This window comes from Trachemys scripta, chromosome 22 (assembly GCF_013100865.1).
Source record: "Trachemys scripta elegans isolate TJP31775 chromosome 22, CAS_Tse_1.0, whole genome shotgun sequence".
Taxonomy (NCBI): Eukaryota; Metazoa; Chordata; order Testudines; family Emydidae; genus Trachemys; species Trachemys scripta.
In genome coordinates, this window is record NC_048319.1 from 7972818 (window position 1) to 7991398 (window position 18581).

The 18581-nt window shown below is 51.6% G+C and overlaps 1 protein-coding gene across 4 annotated transcripts; it reads right to left on the minus strand.

Annotated features, from left to right (window-relative positions):
• Positions 1 to 982: 982 nt before the first annotated feature.
• TNFAIP8L1 (TNF alpha induced protein 8 like 1) lies at positions 983 to 15139 on the minus strand. 4 transcript variants are annotated; one of them, XM_034755139.1, is made up of 2 exons: positions 14810 to 15139; positions 983 to 3155 (listed from the first exon to the last, which is right to left on the minus strand). In XM_034755139.1, exons 1-2 carry the CDS (start codon positions 14898 to 14900, stop codon positions 2590 to 2592), a joined length of 657 nt encoding a protein of 218 aa, XP_034611030.1. In that variant the 5' UTR covers positions 14901 to 15139; the 3' UTR covers positions 983 to 2589. The 4 variants fall into 4 exon arrangements, with proteins under 4 accessions (XP_034611030.1, XP_034611033.1, XP_034611031.1 ...); XM_034755142.1 differs by lacking the exon at positions 14810 to 15139 and adding an exon at positions 14203 to 14488; XM_034755140.1 differs by lacking the exon at positions 14810 to 15139 and adding an exon at positions 9023 to 9441.
• Positions 15140 to 18581: the final 3442 nt, after the last annotated feature.

Here is an 18581-nt window from a genome sequence, read left to right on the forward strand (position 1 = left end):
GTTTGTGTGCCGAAGGGGAACGAACACCCCCGGCTCAAGTGTTCTCATTCGCCTTTGAAGGCCGGCCCCTGGTTGAATGGTGGCAGTAGAGTAAAGCCATCAAACTTTATTTAAAAGAAGGGTGGCTGGATGGCTCGAATGGCTGGCCAATGGGATTATGGAATCACCTAACTGATGGTGGTGCAATGGCCTACGCCCAACAAACTGGTCTCGGGGCTAATTCCCACTAAATAGGTGATGACCACAATTGACCCCTCCTGGCACCAAGTTAGCAGGGGGTGAAGACCCAACTACCTTCTCACCCTCTAGAAACGGCCCCTCCCGATCAGGGTTGAGGTGGGGGGAGAGGGAAGCTTGTCCAGCCACTGCCCACCTTGTACCTGCTCTGTGGACAAAAGTGGATGGTTAAGGGCTGGAGCACCATCGTCCTGAACTGGAAACAGTGTGGCTTAGCGAACAGAACACTTGCCTGCGACTCAGGAGAGCTGGGTTCTGTTCCCAGCTCAGTTGGTGACCTTGGACAATTCACCTCCCAGTTCTGTGCCTCGGTTTCCCTATCCATAAAATGGAGACAATGCTACTGATGTCCTTTGGAAAGCACTTTGAAAGGCGCTAGGTAAAAGATTGGGATTAGTGAGCAGGGCTGTGGTTCAGAGTCGCACACATTCTAAATAGCGGGGGCTGTCAGAGGGGACACAAGAAGTGCCTAATCTGAGCTCCTGCTCCCCAGAGGCCCAGCCCTGCACGGGGTTAAATGCTCTCCACTCACATGAACGTGGGTAGGATCTCTGGGTGCCCCAGCACCTCTAGGTGCTGGATCATAGTTCTGCATCTCCGCTTTCCTGGGCAGAACCCTGGTGCCAAAAAGGCAAAGGAGAGGTCTTAGGCTAGTACTTCTGCTTAAAAAGCAAAAGCAAAGCGAGGTCTGCCAGCAATGCACCCAGGTTACTTACAGAATTGGTAACCAAACCCTGTACTGTGCTCAGGTGGAAGATACAACTTTATTTATTCACCAGGGCTACATTTTTTTTTTTTAATTTATTGGAATCTAAGACGTTGTTTCCAACCTACGACATACTAGGGAAAGTCCCAGAGGACCAAATCTAAACAATTACATTGATATAATCAGCCGGAGAGGGTGACGACAGAGAAATTCAGTTCGGATTTCAGAGGAGGAGGAAAGTGCACATTTGCTATTTGGTTTGAAAATACAGTCTCCTCTTTTCCCCTATGGAAAAGGAACATGGACAGAAAATAATGCTCCACCATTCTCAGTCAGAAGGGAGAGGCTGCCTCCGTAACTGGCCCAAAATACCCATTGGGCAACAGTCAGGAGGGGCAAGTGGTACCTGGAGCATGACAACTTCTTGCTCCAGCCCCTAGTTTAGGCCTGACCTGTGTTAAGCTTCAAACCACAACAACAGTGTCTAAACCTGACCACCCTCATTGCAGCCTCTCCCCCATTCAAGGGTCCATCCCCAGCCTGGGACCCGGTGGGTATAGCCCTGCAAATCTGTAGATATCCACTTTATATAAGCAGACCATATTTGTGGATGTGGATACCAATTTTGTATCCATGCAGGACTCTACTTGTGGGGTGATCCATCCAAGCAGGGTCCATCCCTATGTGAGATCCTCCCACTATCCATATCTTGGCCTCCCAGGAGACAATAGTGAGGTAAACACCACAACCCAATTCTTGCTTGCAAGGTGCTAATGCACTTTCCCTGGCCTAGGAGTGCAAGCCCATAGCGTGGATTTGTAAAGCATTTAGAATATGGCTCATCCTTTTCTACGCTGGCCAGGGAAACTGTGTTTAAACCCAGCCAGCATGGTTGAACTTCAGGATAGACAGCCTTACATCTTGGCAGTGGCAGGACACCTGAACCACTCCTCCATGCTCTCTGCTTGAATTAATCTTAACCAAGAAAAAAAAAAAAAAAAAAAAAAAGCTACACACAAGACGTAGTGGGTTTCCCCCTCACCCGAATGAAAATAGATTTAGAAGTGAGAGAGGTTTTGCTACAGCAGGACACCTTGGACTCTGAATTGTGGGTTTAAGGACACTTGGTGGATAAAAATATATACAGTGAGACCAAGGACCTTTAAACAGAGAGCTCACATACAGTGGGTATGGGCTGTGGGGCTTGGCCTCTGATGGGTTATAGACACTGGATTGGGTTCCAAAGCGGAGATATCAAGCCAGTGCAAAAAAGAGCATTTTCTCCAGTTTCACTCATACAAACAACCCCGCCTTCGGTGTGGTTATGCCCCAATAGGGTAGAGACGGAAGCTGCTTTGTCTCATTTTAATTTCATTAGGGAGCTAAAGTGAGATGAAGAGATTCCGGCTACTAAGACAAGCAGCAGCTTGCAACCTCATTTAGACAGAAAGTGAAGGGTCCTTGGTCTTCATGAGAAAAAAAGGAAAGAGCAAGACGTTTCGCAACGTGGAGAAAGAGCGAGCGAGAAGGCCTGACCCCACTGAGAACAACAGACATCTTGCCGTTGAATTCACGGCTACCAGAATGCAGCCTGGAGAGTCCGGCAAAGAGCCAAACATTTGCTCTCAGGCCTTGTCTTTGCTGGTTCATATGTTGTCCTCATCCAGCATTTTGTTGACCCCTTCGCAGATCCTCTGCAGGTGGGTGCGGTAGGGTTCAGAAGGTCCATACAGCGCTGACAGGAACTCGTAGTCCGCAAAGTGGTTGAAGACGTGATTGATCCTGGAGTGGGACTTGGCCGTCAGGTGGGTGTTGACAGCCTGGTGGAGCAGGTCGCGGCACTCGTTCAGCACGCTGGACATGACCCTGCGGTCAAAGGTGAAGTCTATCTGGTAGAAGCTGACGGCGGTCATAGCCAGGGTGTGCACTTTCTTGCGGAAGTGCTCCATCAGCCGCAGCTCATCGGCGCTGAACTGCCGATTGCGGTACAGTACCCCCAACTTCATGACGATCTTGATCAGGTTCTTGATGATCTTCTGGGCCTCCTTGCGGTTGTGGGTGAATTCCTTGGTGACCCGGTACAGCTCGTCCAGAACCTCGCTGCTGGTGTCATCAATGAAGATGTTCGCCATGGTCTTGGAGGCCATCTTGCTCAGCAGCTTTTTCTGAGCTTGCAGAACCAAGTTCTTGGTGCTGAAGGTGTCCATCTTCTCTGGAAGGGAGGAAAAAACAAAACAGGACCATGTGATTCAACCCTTGCCCTGGAGTAATGATCTCTCCCCTCCTGGCCCAGGTGTGCACACACACAAAAGCATCTTGGGCTAAGAGCAGAGGAAGGTGGGAATCTGGCCTCCTGCATTCTATTCCAGCTTTGGGATAGGAGGAGGGTCTAGTGGGAAGAACAGGCAGGGACTGAGCATCAGGACGCCTGGGGTCTGTACTCCGCTTTAGGAGGGCACGTGGTTTACAGAGTAGGAGACTAGGACCCAAGACTCCTGGGTTCTTTCCCCCTTTCTGAGATCAGGTGTAATTTAGTGGCTAGGTATTACTGTGGAATAAAATCCCCTAAACATCAAAGGAAGGTCGATGCACTGCGTACATTGGAAAGGCCCATTAGACCGACATTACTGTCTTCCCACCTGGGATCTGTATTGCTACCTACGCAGAATAAGACTTAGCCCCCATTTTAACGTGCCCGCCTTAAAATCTGGCTCGTTTCTTTGAGGGGGAGACCCACGTGCCATTTGTTGGTCGTGTGGCAGGTGAGCGGCCCTTTAGCACAGCACAGCTCGCACCCAGAGAGCGGATAGCATTATAAGCCACGTTTGCGGATATAATTTTGTTCAGTCCCTGCAACCTGCCAGAGAGCAGCACTCCTGCTGGTTTCCTTTTGTGTTTGTCAAAGTACATCAAAGCACTCTATTTCTCCGGCTCCCTGCTATGCCAGAGTTTGGATTCTGGAACCCATTCAGTTTCCTGGCTGGATGATAACCTGCGCTCACCATTACTCAGGGACCGATTCTCCTGCCGCGCCCCACCGGCGCTGCGTGAGGGGAATTTGATTCCTGCAAACCCGCCAAGGAAGAAAGAAGTGAGGCGCTCATAAGCAAGGTTATCCGCTTAGCTGAAAGCTACACACAGATGAATGCAGCAATTCAGGCAAGAGAAAGACCTAGAGACAGACAAGACCTGCCTAGGACTCAAGCACACAAACCGAGCCACTTAGCCAGTGATTGTGTTAGAGACTGAAACAAGTGAATGAAGCAACACAGGTGCTGGGCTTCATCCTGCCTGGAACAGCAACACACGGCAGACCAGGATAACTACAAGCTCTCATGTTAGGACAGCTGGGAAAGAGAAGCAGGTTGGTGATGCAACTGTTTGCATACGGTGGGACCTGTTTACGCTGAATTTGAACACATTTGGTTTGGCGCTTTCATTGGCTCAAGAGATCTGTGTTTAAGTCCCAGCTCTGTGACCGCGGGCAAGTCATTGACTTGCTCAGTGCCTCAGTTTCCCCATTGGTCAAATATGGGTAACAATCCTTCCTTTTGCCCACCCCTTGTCTGTTTAGGTTGTAAGAGACTAAGACTCTGTAAGAGACAGAGACTGCCACTACAGCACCTAGCACAACGGGGCCTTGATCTTGGTTGGAGGGTCTAGCTGCTGTTGTAACACAATAAATAAAAATGTGTTTCACTGCGTTGACCTGATGGACAAAAATTACAGCACTGGCTTCGGGGAAGCTCTGCTGAGAGGGAAGTCATTCTGGGGCTTTGGCCTCAGCGGGCTCAGCCATTGCGTGTATATGAGGCACACCACATAAGAGGCTGTATATGTTTGTACAGCTCCTAGCACAAATGAGTCCTGGTCAATGAGAAGCACTCCCCAGGCACTATGATAATACAGATCATATGGGATGGGAAGGTAATCCAGGCCACTGGGGTGAAGCCATTAATAAGTCGATTGCTCTGAAGCATTTTCAGTGTCTCCCTTTCCTAAATAATCCAGTTTCAAACCTTTACCCTCCGGAATCATGCTCTTTAATATTTGTACTTTAAGCTTTCGGCACTTGCTCTCTGAAAGTCAGGCCCCTTTAAGGGGTCTCCAGGTGGCCCCCAGAATCACTAGCCCTTGCTGAAAACGCACCTCTCAAATGTTTTGAGTAACATCAAAACTGGGGTTAAGATGGCTTTACTGGTCGGTGGAAATGGAGTCATTCAAACAGGGGCAGGGAATGAGGACACAGGTGCTATGGATTATAAATCCTAACTCTAAACTGTGGATCGCCAAACCCTTTATAAAGGAGGGCAGTATCATTATCCCAATTTTACAGATGGGGAAACTGAGGCACAGAGTGGCACAAGGTGCGTGGTAGGAATTGAAACCAGGTCTCCTGCATCCTAGTCCTGTGACCTCTACATGGGGCATACTGCTGTTTGTAGCACAATAACAGAGATTGTGATTAAAGGAGGGAGCATAGTCTAGTGGTTAAAGCACTGAATATGGAGTTAGGGGGACCGTGATTCCATTCCTAGCTCTGCCGTACATTCCTTGGGTGACCAGGGGCCAGTCACTTCATTTCAACATGCCTCAGTTTCTTCATCTGTAAATTGGGACTAAATACTTACCTACTTGACATGAGGGGAAGATAGTGAGCTCAGGTTTATAAAGTGCTTTGAGATCATCCAGTGGAAGGTGCTTTAGACCATTCATAGAATATCAGGGTTGGAACTCCATCTAGTCCAACCCTCTGCTCAAAGCAGGACCAATCCCCAACTAAATCATCCCAGCCAGGGCTTTGTCAAGCCTGACCTTAAAAACCTCTAAGGAAGGAGATTCCATCACCTCCATAGATAACCCATTCCAGTGCTTCACCACCCTCCTAGTGAAATAGTGTTTCCTAATATCCAACCTAGACCTCCCCCACTGCAACTTGAGACCATTGCTCCTTGTTCTGTCATCTGCCACCACTGAGAACAATCTAGATCCATCCTCTTTGGAACCCCCTTTCAGGTAGCTGAAGGCTGCTATCAAATCCCCCCTCCCCCCCGCCCATTCTTCTCTTTTGCAGACTAAATAATCCCAGCTCCTTCAGCCTCGCCTCATAAGTCATGTGGCTCCAGCTCCCTAAACATTTTTGTTGCCCTCCGCTGGACTCTTTCCAATTTTTCCACATCCTTCTTGTAGTGTGGGGCCCAAAACTGGACCCAGTACTCCAGATGAGGCCTCATCACTGCCGAATAGAGGGGAATGATCACGTCCCTCGATCTGCTGGTACAAGATCATTGTCATCCTAGGGTTTACATTGGCACAACAGTCCAACTAATAGAACTGGTGACTCTGAATCAGTTCCTCAACTGGTAGCAATACAGCTAAGCAGGAGAGCTGCCTCAGGTCGGATGACAAAGGTGCCGGTGGGAGCCAGCGCACCGAGCTCCAGCCCACCGGGAATTTTCCATTGCAAGTTCTAAACCCCTGCAAATAGGGGGCATTCACGGAAAGGCTGGCCCAGGCTTAAGGAGGGTATAAATTAAAGTGAGCAGTAATAGAGCAGTTAAAACTGGTACTGTTGCAAGATGTTCCACGCCGCGTTATTTACAGCCCTTTGGAAACACAAAGGTTTGCAAGTATTTCCTTTTATGTGAAAACATTGATTTTAACAGCATGAGTCGGGAGCTGAGGGCTCTCTCTTTACTAATAAAGAAATGGAAAAAATACAGCCTGCAATGCTGAAGCTGCAGGCATCCTCCTAACAGGACAGGCTCGTTTTCTGCCCGACAGGCAGACGAGAGATAAGTTGGTATCGAGAGAGGCCGCTTGCGAGAGAGGAGAAAGCAAGGGGGAGAGAAACCGAGCCGTTCGATCAGGGGCGTGGGCGGCAGTACGGGGGCTATGATTTAGCACCTGCATTTCAGAAAGTTAACTTCCCCTGCTCGTGGGAGGCTGCAGTTAGCTTTGCTGTGGCCGTGGCACTGGTAGGGCAGCTCCGCTGTCTGCCAGTGTCTTTTCATCCAGGGATCTTTCCAAAGACCGACGCCCCATGTTGGGCGAGCAAGCGTAGTGACGTGACAGCTCGGAGCGCCTGCCTTAGGAGAGATGGCAGTGGGGAGAAGGTTGGCTAGGCAGCTATTTCTCTATGGTGGAAGCCGCCTTATGCTGGCCTGATCCCCATTTCACAGATGGCAGAACTGAGACCCAGAAACCGTACGGCCCAAGTTTTCCAGAGCAGTCCCCGGTTTGGGAGAGGAATAATTTGAGGCACGCTGGGCCTCCCCAGCTCCCACTGACTTTCTCTGGAGCTGGAAGTGCACAGAACTTTGGAAAAATCAGGCCCCTTTACGGTGTCTCAAACCGAGCACCCCCAAAAAACTGGGGCTTCCAAAATCCTTGGTCACAGCTCAAGGCCTTGGCCTAAAAGACGTGGGGCTGACTTATCCATTTGTCCTTTCACAGCAAACGGACGCTGAGCTCTTAAAGGGACCATTTTGATAATCTAGCTTGACTTCCTGCAGAGCACAGGCTGCAGAACTGAACACAAGTGACAGAAGACAAAATGAATCTGGCACATTTTAGAGCATGCGACCTTACCAACTGTGATCCTCTCTGCTCTGCAAAAACATTATGCTTCCCAGGGTCTTTTCTGGGAGAGTAAGGCTTTGCCTCCCTGTCCTCGCCCAAAATTTCTGCTCCTTCCAACCTGTTGATATCTTATCCGTCCTGCCGGTGGCTTCACCCCAGAGGTGGCTGCATTTCAATGCTGCTGTGTGCCTGCAGTTTGCAAAGCGCCTTGGGATCATGAAAGGCACCCGTATAAATAGAAATTCCCACACCCCAAACCTTTGTCAGCTGAGGTTGACCAAGTACAACCTCCACCCACACAATCCTTTAAAAACAAGGAAATGCCCAGCAAAGGGAACCTTCTCTAAAGAGCCTGCAACACCCATACAGCCCTGTAAGCAACCATGGTAACAGACACCACACAACACTCCCTCGAATTATTAATTTAACAATTCCTGGCTCTTACATAGCTCTGTTCAGCCACAGATCTCAAAGCGCTTTAGACGGGGAGAAATGGAATCGTTACAATGGAGGGCTGGAAGGGCCCTTGAGAAGTCATCTAGTCCAGCCCCTCCACGCTGAGCCAGGACCAAGTAAACCTAGACCATCCCTGACAGGGGTTATTAGTCCAAGCTCTTCTTAAACACTTCCACCACCCCTCTAGGTCACCTGTTCCAGAGCTTAACAACCCTCGGAGTTAGAAGTTTACCTTCATATCCAACCTGTCTCTCCTGCTGCAAACTAAGGTGACACCCTCTTGTCCTACCCTCGGTGGACACAGAGGAAAATTGGTCACCGTCCTCTCTATAGCAACCTTTTACATATTAACCATGTCCGTCCCCCCCCCGGCCTTCTCTTCCCTAGAGCGAACAGCAGGGTCGACAAGGGGTGAAGGGGAGGGAAGCCAGTACAAATTACCGGGGCCCGGTGGCCGGAAGGGGGCCCAGCTTCCCCCACCTCTCGTCGGCCCTGTTTAGCCGGTCCGCCCTTGCTGGGGAGCCTGAAAAAATTCCAGGCCCGGCTTCCCCGCCCCCCTCGTCGGTCCTGTTTAGCTGGTCCGCCCTTGCTGGGGGGCCAAAAAAAATTTTCACCGGGGCCTGAACCCGCTCTTGGTGGCCCTGGCAAACAGGCCCAGTTTTTCAACCTTTCCTCACAGGTCACATTTTCCAAACCTCTTCTCATTTCTGTTGCTCATTTCCCTTGCGTCTCAGGGTGCAATCTGCCTCAGGTCACCCCGCCGGCTGGCTGCAGAGCCAGGAATTCAGGTCTCTCCAGTGCCAGTCTAAGCTCTCCAGAGAGCCGTGCTGCTCCTGGTTCATCCAGTTCTAAGGATCACTCCATGCCAGGGGGCTCTAAATGGGACTTGGCAGCATCATCCCGGACTTGGGGAATGAATGAATGAATTCATATGCCTTCCCTCCGTGCCGAACCCCTCTCTCCTGCTAATCTGTTACTATCCTCTCAACATGCTCCCCCGCCCCCCGAAACATGGCTCACTTCCCATTGGGCAGACGCTACCGTTTAACGAGTGACTGGAGATTTCCCTCGAATGAGACATTTTCCGGCTCAGACGAGCCCGTCAGGCAGAGCCTCCTCCTCGTTCCATTGTTCACCGCGGCGCTGCTTTATCAGCCGACAGAGGAAGAGGCAGTTTTGCCCCAGCACAAGTTAGATTTCCTTCCTGTCACTCACGCTTCCAGCTCTGCTGGAGTTTGAAAACACCTCTAAAAAAAGCCCCAACAGCCTCTGAAAGTGCAGTTCGCTCTGTGACATGACTGTGGGAAATGGAGCAAGGCTCCGCATCTGTTGAGAGGAAGGATGGGGTGACGGTCAAGGGGCTGAAGATGCAGCGTCCAAGACTGCAGCTGTCTCTGCTTTCCCATCTCTTCCAGACACCTGAAGTTCTCTCAGAGTTCTCTCCTGCAGTTGGGAGCCTTGACACTTCAACGTGACCATGAGGAAGGATGGCTAGTGGCTAGGTTGCACTCCTAGGATGCAGAAGACTGAAGTTCAATTCTCCGCTTGCCCAAGATCACGCAGAAAGTCTGTGGCCAAGTCACTTTGGACAGGGTTGCTTCCCAAGCAGTGGGTCACGACTCACCAAAAGGTCACAGGAAGGATGTAGATGGGTCAAAGGCCTGGGTGCAGAGGGGCCAGGGCTAGGGCTGATGTAGGGAGTGTTACCTAAAGGTTAGAGCCGGTGACTCCATGGTCTTGGTCTGTGTGGATATTGCAACCTGGCTCTGTGGGACAATACCTAGGGTCCTGGGTGGGACTGTACTTGGGCAGCTGCACTGCTATCTTTATCCAGCTAGCTCAAGATGCTTACCCATGCTGCAAGCACTGCCGTGCCTCAGTTTCTCCATATGCACAATAGGAAATAGCAATTCCCTACCTCACAGGGGTGTTGTGAGGATAAATAAAGATGGTGAGGTGCTCAAATACTATGGTGATGAGGACCAGGCAAGTACCTTAATATACAGATAGATCTTCCAAGGCAAGATGGGTGCATGTTTTAATCTGCTGTGCCCCAATTCAGGATTCAGTTTCTCTCCCCGTCGAGGATGCCACCACTGCTACCGACAGCAGAGAGTGAACTGCTTTCCTGGCCTCGCTGGATGGCATGAGCCGTGTTATCTGTTCGCTGATGCTGATCCACCAACATGACCCTGCATTGAAGCATGTCTTTGGCTTTGATTCAGTGGGTTTTACTGCCAGACGTGAGCGCTGATGGGCTGGCGATAGGAGGGATTGGAATGAGGAAGGGCCAGGCATCTGGAGCAATCCACGTCTCAGGCGTGGCCATGGAAGTAGGCACAAAGACCAGGGTGGGAGAAGCGGGTGGTCAAGCGGATTCATCATCAGAGCAACAGGGAGTAGCCAGAGACCTCAGTGGGGATATAAGCAGAAGTGGCTTCATGCAAAGCCTTAAAGGGAAGAACAAGAAGCTCGAACTATCCATGGGGAGTAGGGGGAAGCCAGCGGATACACCCAGCTGTGGGCAAAGATAAATCCAGTGAACACTGTTCACCCACAGAATCCTTTCTGTACCTGTTCCGCTCGGCCCCAAACCACGGAGAGCCCCTCCCCAGCTCTCACAAAGGGGCTCTGAACACAGGGCAGTTACAAACGCGTTCCTTTGCACATGCAAAGTTGGCACCTGACGCAGAGTGAGTTTTGCCGCTCTGCAGCAAGGGCAACTCTCAGGGCGGAAAAAACAAACTGAGTTTTAATAAGAGCTTAACTGACGGGCGTGCAGCGGAGAGAGCATCACCAAATGCCATCCCCAGATCTCAAGTGACAGCCGCGACCTGGCCAACGGAACACTAAGCTAGAAACCGCATAGCATCAGAATCCGCTTTCCCTGGCTGATCAAACACACAGGGCCTGGCCCGGGAGTAAGAGCCTCCCTTGACCTCCGCAGTGTGGCAGCCACTTAGACCAGGTCTGAGTTTTAACCCTTTCATTGGGGAGGACGCGCACCACAGGACCGCAATGGCATACGAACATTTCAGTTCACCCGTAAACATGGCACATGGTAACCTCTGCACATCCGGTGACAGCTTCATGGTTCCCCCAGTCCCGCCTGGCTCCTGAGATGCTGACACAAGCCTTCCTCTGTGGGTACATGTAACGGAGACAAAGCCCGATCTCCCCCCCAAGAGTGGTGCATATCAGGAATAACTCCCGCAGCTACCAGCGGAAGCAAGGGCCGAATCAGGCCCCGATTGTTTAAAAGCAACCCCCTGCGACGAATCAGAAAACGGGCGCTTTGTGAATCTGAAAACACTGTCATCCTGCCAGCACCCAGCGGAGACTGGTGACATTTGAAAGGGATTAGGCAAAACACACATACAGGTGAGTGCAGGGAGCCAATCTGCCGCGCTGCATCCAACTCCGGCAATGTTGTCCTCCCAGGGGCCTCTGCTATTAGCACGGCTCCCTTCGGAGCCTGAGTCCGGCCCCCTCCCATTTCACAAGCTGGGAAGGGAGCAGAGGTGATGATTGATTATTTCCCACTCTGCCCCTCACTTTTCTGAAAGCGCCCCTCCCCCCCCTCCCCCCCCCTTCCCCCCCCCCCCCCCCCCCATTTCTTCCAGACGCTGCACACCTGCACTGTTTCCACTCCTGACGATGCTGGTCTCAATTACCGGAGCAACTGTCAGCCGTTCCCCTTCTCCCGCCGAACACCCACCCACCGCTCCCTTGATGGCGGGATGAATATTTCATAGAGCCGCACAAAGGCACTTGAATAATTTATGGGTCAGCGTGGAGAGAGAGCTTACAGCATGTGGAAAGAGGCGCTGAGAGCAGGCAGGCACCTCCTCCTCCTGGCGCTTGTTAGGGCCACGTTCACATACCCGTCGAAGCCCCCCCAACCCTCCCCCGTTTTGCCTGGATTTATAACTTGCTGTCAAAAGTTTCCTCTGGTGCGAAAGTTCTCCGCTCAGAGGGTGCGTTAGACAGCGGGAGCGGCATCTGTCCAGCTCGTTGGGAAACCAGAGATGAATGTGGTGTGGGTCAAGATGCTCCCTGGCTGCCCTGGAACTCAGCTGTTCCACCATTTCCCTGCCAGCGCGGTGGAAAGCAAACCTGGCAGGAACGCCTCGCCACCCAAGGGCCTAACCTGGGTCTGCTGGAGAGCAGCGGGTCATGCCAGTGCCTGACAGGAGCAGAGCAATCCGGTGCGCAGTGCTTCACTGTGCCATTATCTTGTCTACACTGGGGCAAGGCAGCCTGCTTAGGTCTGGTTTTGTTACACTGAGGCCCCTTTATGCCATCCTGGCCTTGAAGTATGCGGAATATCCCCTGTGCAGAGGGCATCCCAAAGGGGGGCAGAGCTGCACAAGGGCTATCCCCAATACACACACATTTAAACTTCTGCCCACGTTTGGGGCAAGCCAGCCGGGTTCTGTAAAGAGGTGAAGGAATTTCAACAACTGTCCTTCTCTTCCGTTTCTTTTCGTATGGCTCTGCCCTGCAGTACCACCCAGCAGTTCTCAGAGCGGCTAGCGGACAGCCATTTAATTAAGCTTCACAGCCATCCCAGGGAAGTGTTAATATGACCATTAAAGATTGGGAAAGAGAAGAGTGAAGTGACATAACCACACAGAGCAAGACCACGGAGTCACCAGCTCTAACCATTAGGTAACACTCCCTACATCAGCCAACTCCAGATGCCCTTGGCAGCACTGTTATCTCTCCCTCCCAGGCCTGACTTTTAGTGGCGTTTGGAGGTGGGGGAATAAATAATTAAAGAGGTACCTCATCTCCTGCAGCCGCTGTTGTTACCCGTTGCCATGGGCGCCAACAGCCTTGCTAGCTACACCTTCCCCAGCAGCCCCATCGCTAACATCTACCAGCTGCTCGAGAAACAAGCCGGGCCCTTTGCAGTTCTCCTGAAGTGGCCAAATGTAAGAGTTGATCAGTAGCCAAGCGACCGAAGTCTTGGGAGGCAGACTGTGTACAGAGCGGGCGGGTCCGAGGAGGAGAAGGAGACGGAAGCTACTGTGTAAAGCCCCTCTCTCTGACAAAGGAGGCAGGAATCCGGTGAGCCAGCCATGTGTACACACAGCGGTGGCCTATCCCACTTATAGTGACACTGGGCCAGCGTGGTGCTGTTATTACCGGCTGCAGAAGCGCTGGAGTCATAGGCCAGGGCCCCTGATGGTGCTCGGCGTTGTTCAAACCCGGAACAAAGAGACGGCCCCTTCCCCAAAGGGCTTACAGTGAAAGGTTCAGTGTGGGGCCAGGACCAGGGGAGAAGACGTGGGACTCCTCTAGTCCGGGAACACGGGCTGTTTTCCCTCTTGGTGCAAGCCAGGCCTGGCCTAAGCTGGGCCTGCTGCAAGGCCCAGAGGGGCTGAGAAACACTGTTCAGTGGATACTGTGAAACGAGTTGGCGAGGCCTCAGTCCAGGCCCCAAGAGCATAGGGCTAGGACAGCGGGAAACTGGCTTGACTCAGGGCTGCCTTGGCCAGGCCTCCTGCGGCTCACCCCTGCCGTTGCTCTGCCCCCAACCATCCCATGTGCAGGCCCCAGCCAGGCAGGGGGGAGTTGATTAGGGGACAGGTGGCTATGCAGCGTAAAGGGAAGCGCTAATGTGTTATTGTAAAAGGCCCTTAGGGTTCCTGACCCTTTGCGGCAGAGAGCCCTGAGCGCCTTTAATTAGCCACCCAGCCGTGGCAATGGAAGGTGCCCCTGCCACCAGCATGGCTTGGGGCATACTCCGGGGTTTCAGATGGCTAGGATGTTCTCTTGCTGAGGCCCATCAGCAAGGGGCCGGTTAATGCAGCTGTGACTGCTGTAAGTTGGACGCCTGGGTGTTCAGAACCGGACTGAGAACTCGCCAACTCATTTCACAGAATCCCCCAAACAGCACTTCTCAGCACTCACTCCACTCCCGCTATTAGCACGCCAGCCCCCTGTCGGCCCCTCGCTGCTCCCAAGCGTGGAACTGATTAGGAGTGGCAGGAAGCCAACAGACACAGCAGGGCGGAAACCAGAAGCCGTCTGAAATAGTTCTTAGGGTTTCTTCTTTGGAACAGGCCACAATCGCTAATAACCCTGCTCCGACTGGTAAATAGCCAACTCGGAGCAAAAACCAGAGATGGCCCTGAACCCGAACCCTGGATCCGGCTCTGGGCTCACCGCTCAAATGGATAAGAACCCGCGACAGATCTGAGCTATTCACGTACCGCCTGGGTGACAGAGTGCTGGGAACTGCCTGGTGAGCCGGCACTCTGATCACTGGGGCTCCAATCAGCTTCCCCCAGAAAAGGCTGTATGCAGAGATCTCAAGGACCGCGCCTTCCCCTGCTCTGGAATATCATGGCAGTGATGCCTGGGATTGGGAACGGATCACACGACGTTGCCACTCAACAGAGGGAGTCAGAGAGGTTCCTGGGGCATCTGAGGTCAGGGACAGAACGTGCCCTGTTGTAGCCTGAGCCTCAGTTACTCCGTTCCTGCACTGGAGATAGGGAAGCTTTATGTCACCACTGCACTCCCTGTATTCTGAAACATAGAGGAGCCTGCCTGGTCCCAGTAGAGAAGCCCTGGGGCTGCTCTGATTTACACTCCCCTTCCCACAGCCCTCTGCAGGCCCTGAGAATAGAGACTAGCTGTGTTACAGGGCACTTGGCTGTGCCCCCAACCTGCCCTACATCAGGGCCAGGGAGCAGGACCAGCATAGAGCCTGTAGGCCAGTTCTACGCTGGCTGGGAAAGCTCCCTGAATACAGGGAGGGGAGATTCTTGGAGGGAAGGGGTGCTTCCGTCCACCTTAAGGTCCCTTTCCACTGACCCTCAGAGCGCTTACTCCCATCACAGCAGCATCCTTCCAACTTTGGGCATAATTCTCTGGGAAGGGCAGGAAGCGGGGCCGGGTGGATCATGCTCTGTCCCAGAATGGAGCAAGGATACAGAGGGGCGAGTTATTTTGAGGCATCTCTCTTGCTTTCGGCTCCCTCCCTTCCTTGTCGAGCTCAGATCAGCAGTTCTCTCTTCTGGAGCAACTTCCTCCCGCCGTTGCTCAGGAAGATGGTGATTAAGGAGGCTCATTAGGAAGAAGGAGCTTTCAAGCCCCCCACGCCCCATGTGGAGACGTCTCAGCTGACTGGCACATGGATGCTCCCAGCTGACAGGGTCTGTGCCTTTGAAAGGATCATTGCGAATATTAAGCCACTTTAGAAGCAACGAAAGATTCTCATGAGGTGGGGGGGAGGCTTGTGGTAGGTGCACCCCAAATTGGGCCTAATGGGGCTGGCTGGGCAGGTGACAAGCAGCCTGCATAGCTCAGGGTGCAACTCTTGCTGGTTTCACTGTTACCCCCTTGACCACGCTGTTCTGTTGGTCTCATTCCCCATCTTGTTTTTTGACATAAGATTGCACAAGCCAGGACTGCGCCAAGGGCCGTGGGTCCTGAGTTCCTGCTCTAGGTGTGACTGAATTGCAAATAATGAACAACAACAACATTTACAGGCTGTGTTCTGGGGTTGCTGCATTTATAAGTTCGCTTTTAAGCCAACTGATGGTCTAGTGGTTTTTAGGGAATGGGACTCTGGAGCCCTGGGGTCTATTCCCAGCTCTGCCACTGACCTGCTGGGTGACCTCAGGCAAGTCACTCCCCTCTCTGTGCCTCAGTTTCCCTATCTGTAAAATGGGGTGATGATGCTCAGAGGGACTAAGAGGGTTAGTTCTTTGTAAAGAGCTTTAAGGTCCTTGAATGGAAGGCACTAGAGATGTATATGATGTTACTCAGGAGATCAGGAACACAGAAATAGACAGACAGGATAAGACCTAAGATCCATCTCACCCAGTAGCCTGTCTCTCACAGTGTGAGAGGTGCAAGAACCCACAGTAGCAGCTGTCGGGTAATCTGCCTCTCACCATTGATCTCACCCTGATCTCTAATAGTTAGAGACTGGCTTAAACCCTGAAATGGAGTATCCCTTCCAAAATGATTGGCAATAACGATGATAATTCACATATACTTGTTGTCTCTTTCTGAATCTTGCAAAGTTCTTGGTCGCAGTGACTTCTTGTGGTAATGAGTTCCCCAGTCTAATTATACACGGTGTAAAAAAGTAGTTCCGTCCATCTGTTTTGAATTTACCACCTTTTAATTTCAGTGAGCATCTCCTAAGGCTTGTGTCACAAAGAGCGGGAGAACAGATGTTCCTAATCTATCGGTTCTAGACCATTCATTATATTATAGAATCTTATAACAGCCCCCTCTTATCTGCTTCCTCTCTAAGGTGGTCCTAATAATAATCCTCAGCTCTTACAGAGCTTTATACAGCAGTAGATCTCCAAGTGCTTTACAAAGGAGGTCGGCATCATTATCCCCCGTTTTATACATGGGGAAACTGAGGCACAGAGTAGGGGAAGTAGTATGCCTAAGGTCACCCTGCAGGCCAGTGGCAGGGCTGGGAATAGAGCCCAGATCTCCTCAGTCCCAGTCCAATTCTCTCTCAACCAACCAGTCTCAATCTTTTCAATCGCTCGTCAGAGGAGAGACTTTCTAGGCCGTTGATCATTCATGTTGCCCTTCTCTGAGCCCCCTCTAAATCTGCAATATCCTTTTAGAGAGGAATTAAATGGCTCCTCTCCCTCCCCTACTGAGCTGCTTTTATAAACTGGTGGATGGGGCTTTAGAAGACAAATCATGCCACACTGTCACTTGTTCCAGCAGAAAACACCACTGATTTTACATAAGAATGACCAGACTGGGTCAGACCAAAGGTCCATCTAGCCCAGTATCCTGTCTTCCGACAGTGGGCAATGCCAGGTGCCCCAGAGGGAATGAACAGAACAGGTAATCATCCAGTGATCCATCCTCTACCACCCATTCCTAGCTTCCGGCAAACAGAGGCTAGGGACACCATCCCTGTCCATCCTGGCTAATAGCCATTGATGGGCCTAGCCTCTATGAATTCATCTAGTTCTTTTTTGAACCCTGTTATAGTCTTGACCTTCACAACATCCTGTGGCAAGGAGTTCCACAGGTTGACTGCGTTGTGTGAAGAAATACTTCCTTTTGTTTATTTTAAACCTGCTGCCTATTAATTTCATTTGGTGGCCCCTAGTTCTTATGTTATGAGAAGGAGTAAATAATACTTCCTTATTTACTTTCTCCACACCAGTCATGATTTTATAGACCTCCATCATATCCCCCCTTAGTCATCTCTTTTCCAAGCTGAAAAGTCCCAGTCTTATTAATCTCACCTCACAGGGCAGCCGTTCCATACCCCTAATCATTTTTGTTGCCCTTTTCTTAACCTTTTCCAATATATCTTTTTTGAGATGGGGCAACCACATCTGCACGCAGTATTTAAGAGGTGGGCGTACCATGGATTTATATACAGGCAATATGATATTTTCTGTCTGATTATCTATCCCTTGCTTAATGACTCCCAACGTTCTGTTCGCTTTTTTGACTGCCGCTGCACATTGAGTGGATGTTTTCAGAGCACTATCCACAATGACGCCAAGATCGCCTTCTTGAGTGGCAACAGACCACAAGGAACGAGCTTTGTTCTCTGTTCTTCGATCCTATCAAGCCATTCAGGGCATGGGGCAATAAGTTAAACGGATTCTGAACAATCACTGCCTCCTCAAATCCCAGTGACAGGCTGGTCGCCCCTTGGACTGGAGTCGCACTTCAGTTCTCTTGCTTGGCACCAGCACAGTTTACTCCCCTGGAACCAGATCTTCAATAGAGCTCCACTCCCATTTCGATGCCCACGTAAGCAGCCAGGTGCTCAGAAGAGTGCAGCGCGGTGGGTGGAACCCTGGCCCCAATATTTCCCTGGCCCTTTAGTTACCCCGGGCCAGGGAAATAGTAGTGGATTGGGTCATAAATCAGGGGAACAAGGCAGCACCCCACAACATCCTCCCTGACCCATACAGTCTGTGGCATTTGGAGTGAGCATCTAACCATTACTGCTGGTATTCAGACACTACACCGGGGAGCACTGTGCAATGGGGCTTTCCCCTCTCGGATTCCTAGGAGGTGAGAAATGGGCCTTCCTAGAACCCGCTGGCATGGGGACAGGGGGAGAAATCCCCATGGCCCGCCCCAGAGATCTGCCAGCATTAAGGACAGCCCAGAGGTGCCTATGGATTCAGGGAGAGAGCAGAGAGACACGTGCCAACCAGGACCCACTGGCACAGAGGGGAGATGCCCACTGCCATGGAGCGACAAGGGGGAGAGATCAGGACGGGCTGGTACTGCAGGAATCAAGAGATGTCCATTAGGGTCTTGTGCCAGGGGAGAGAGAGAAAGAAAAGTGGAGCTGGGGGCAGGCCCTGGCCAGGAGGGGGGGCAGACGGGAGGGTGATGCTCAGCTGGGGGAGGGGGGGCAGACGGGAGGGTGATGCTAACCATTACTGCTGGTATTCAGACACTACACCGGGGAGCACTGTGCAATGGGGCTTTCCCCTCTCGGATTCCTAGGAGGTGAGAAATGGGCCTTCCTAGAACCCGCTGGCATGGGGACAGGGGGAGAAATCCCCATGGCCCGCCCCAGAGATCTGCCAGCATTAAGGACAGCCCAGAGGTGCCTATGGATTCA

What these genes read in the sequence shown, in the direction of transcription:
- TNFAIP8L1 (XM_034755139.1), bottom strand. Translation starts at nt 14,900, where the DNA reads ATGATCCACCCGGCCCCGCTTCCTGCCCTTCCCAGAGAATTATGCCCA. An exon ending in TGGGAGTAAGCGCTCTGAGG is followed by an intron (nt 3,156 to 14,809) that starts GTCAGTGGAAAG and finishes CCTCCCTTCCAG; the next exon opens with AGAAGATGGACACCTTCAGC.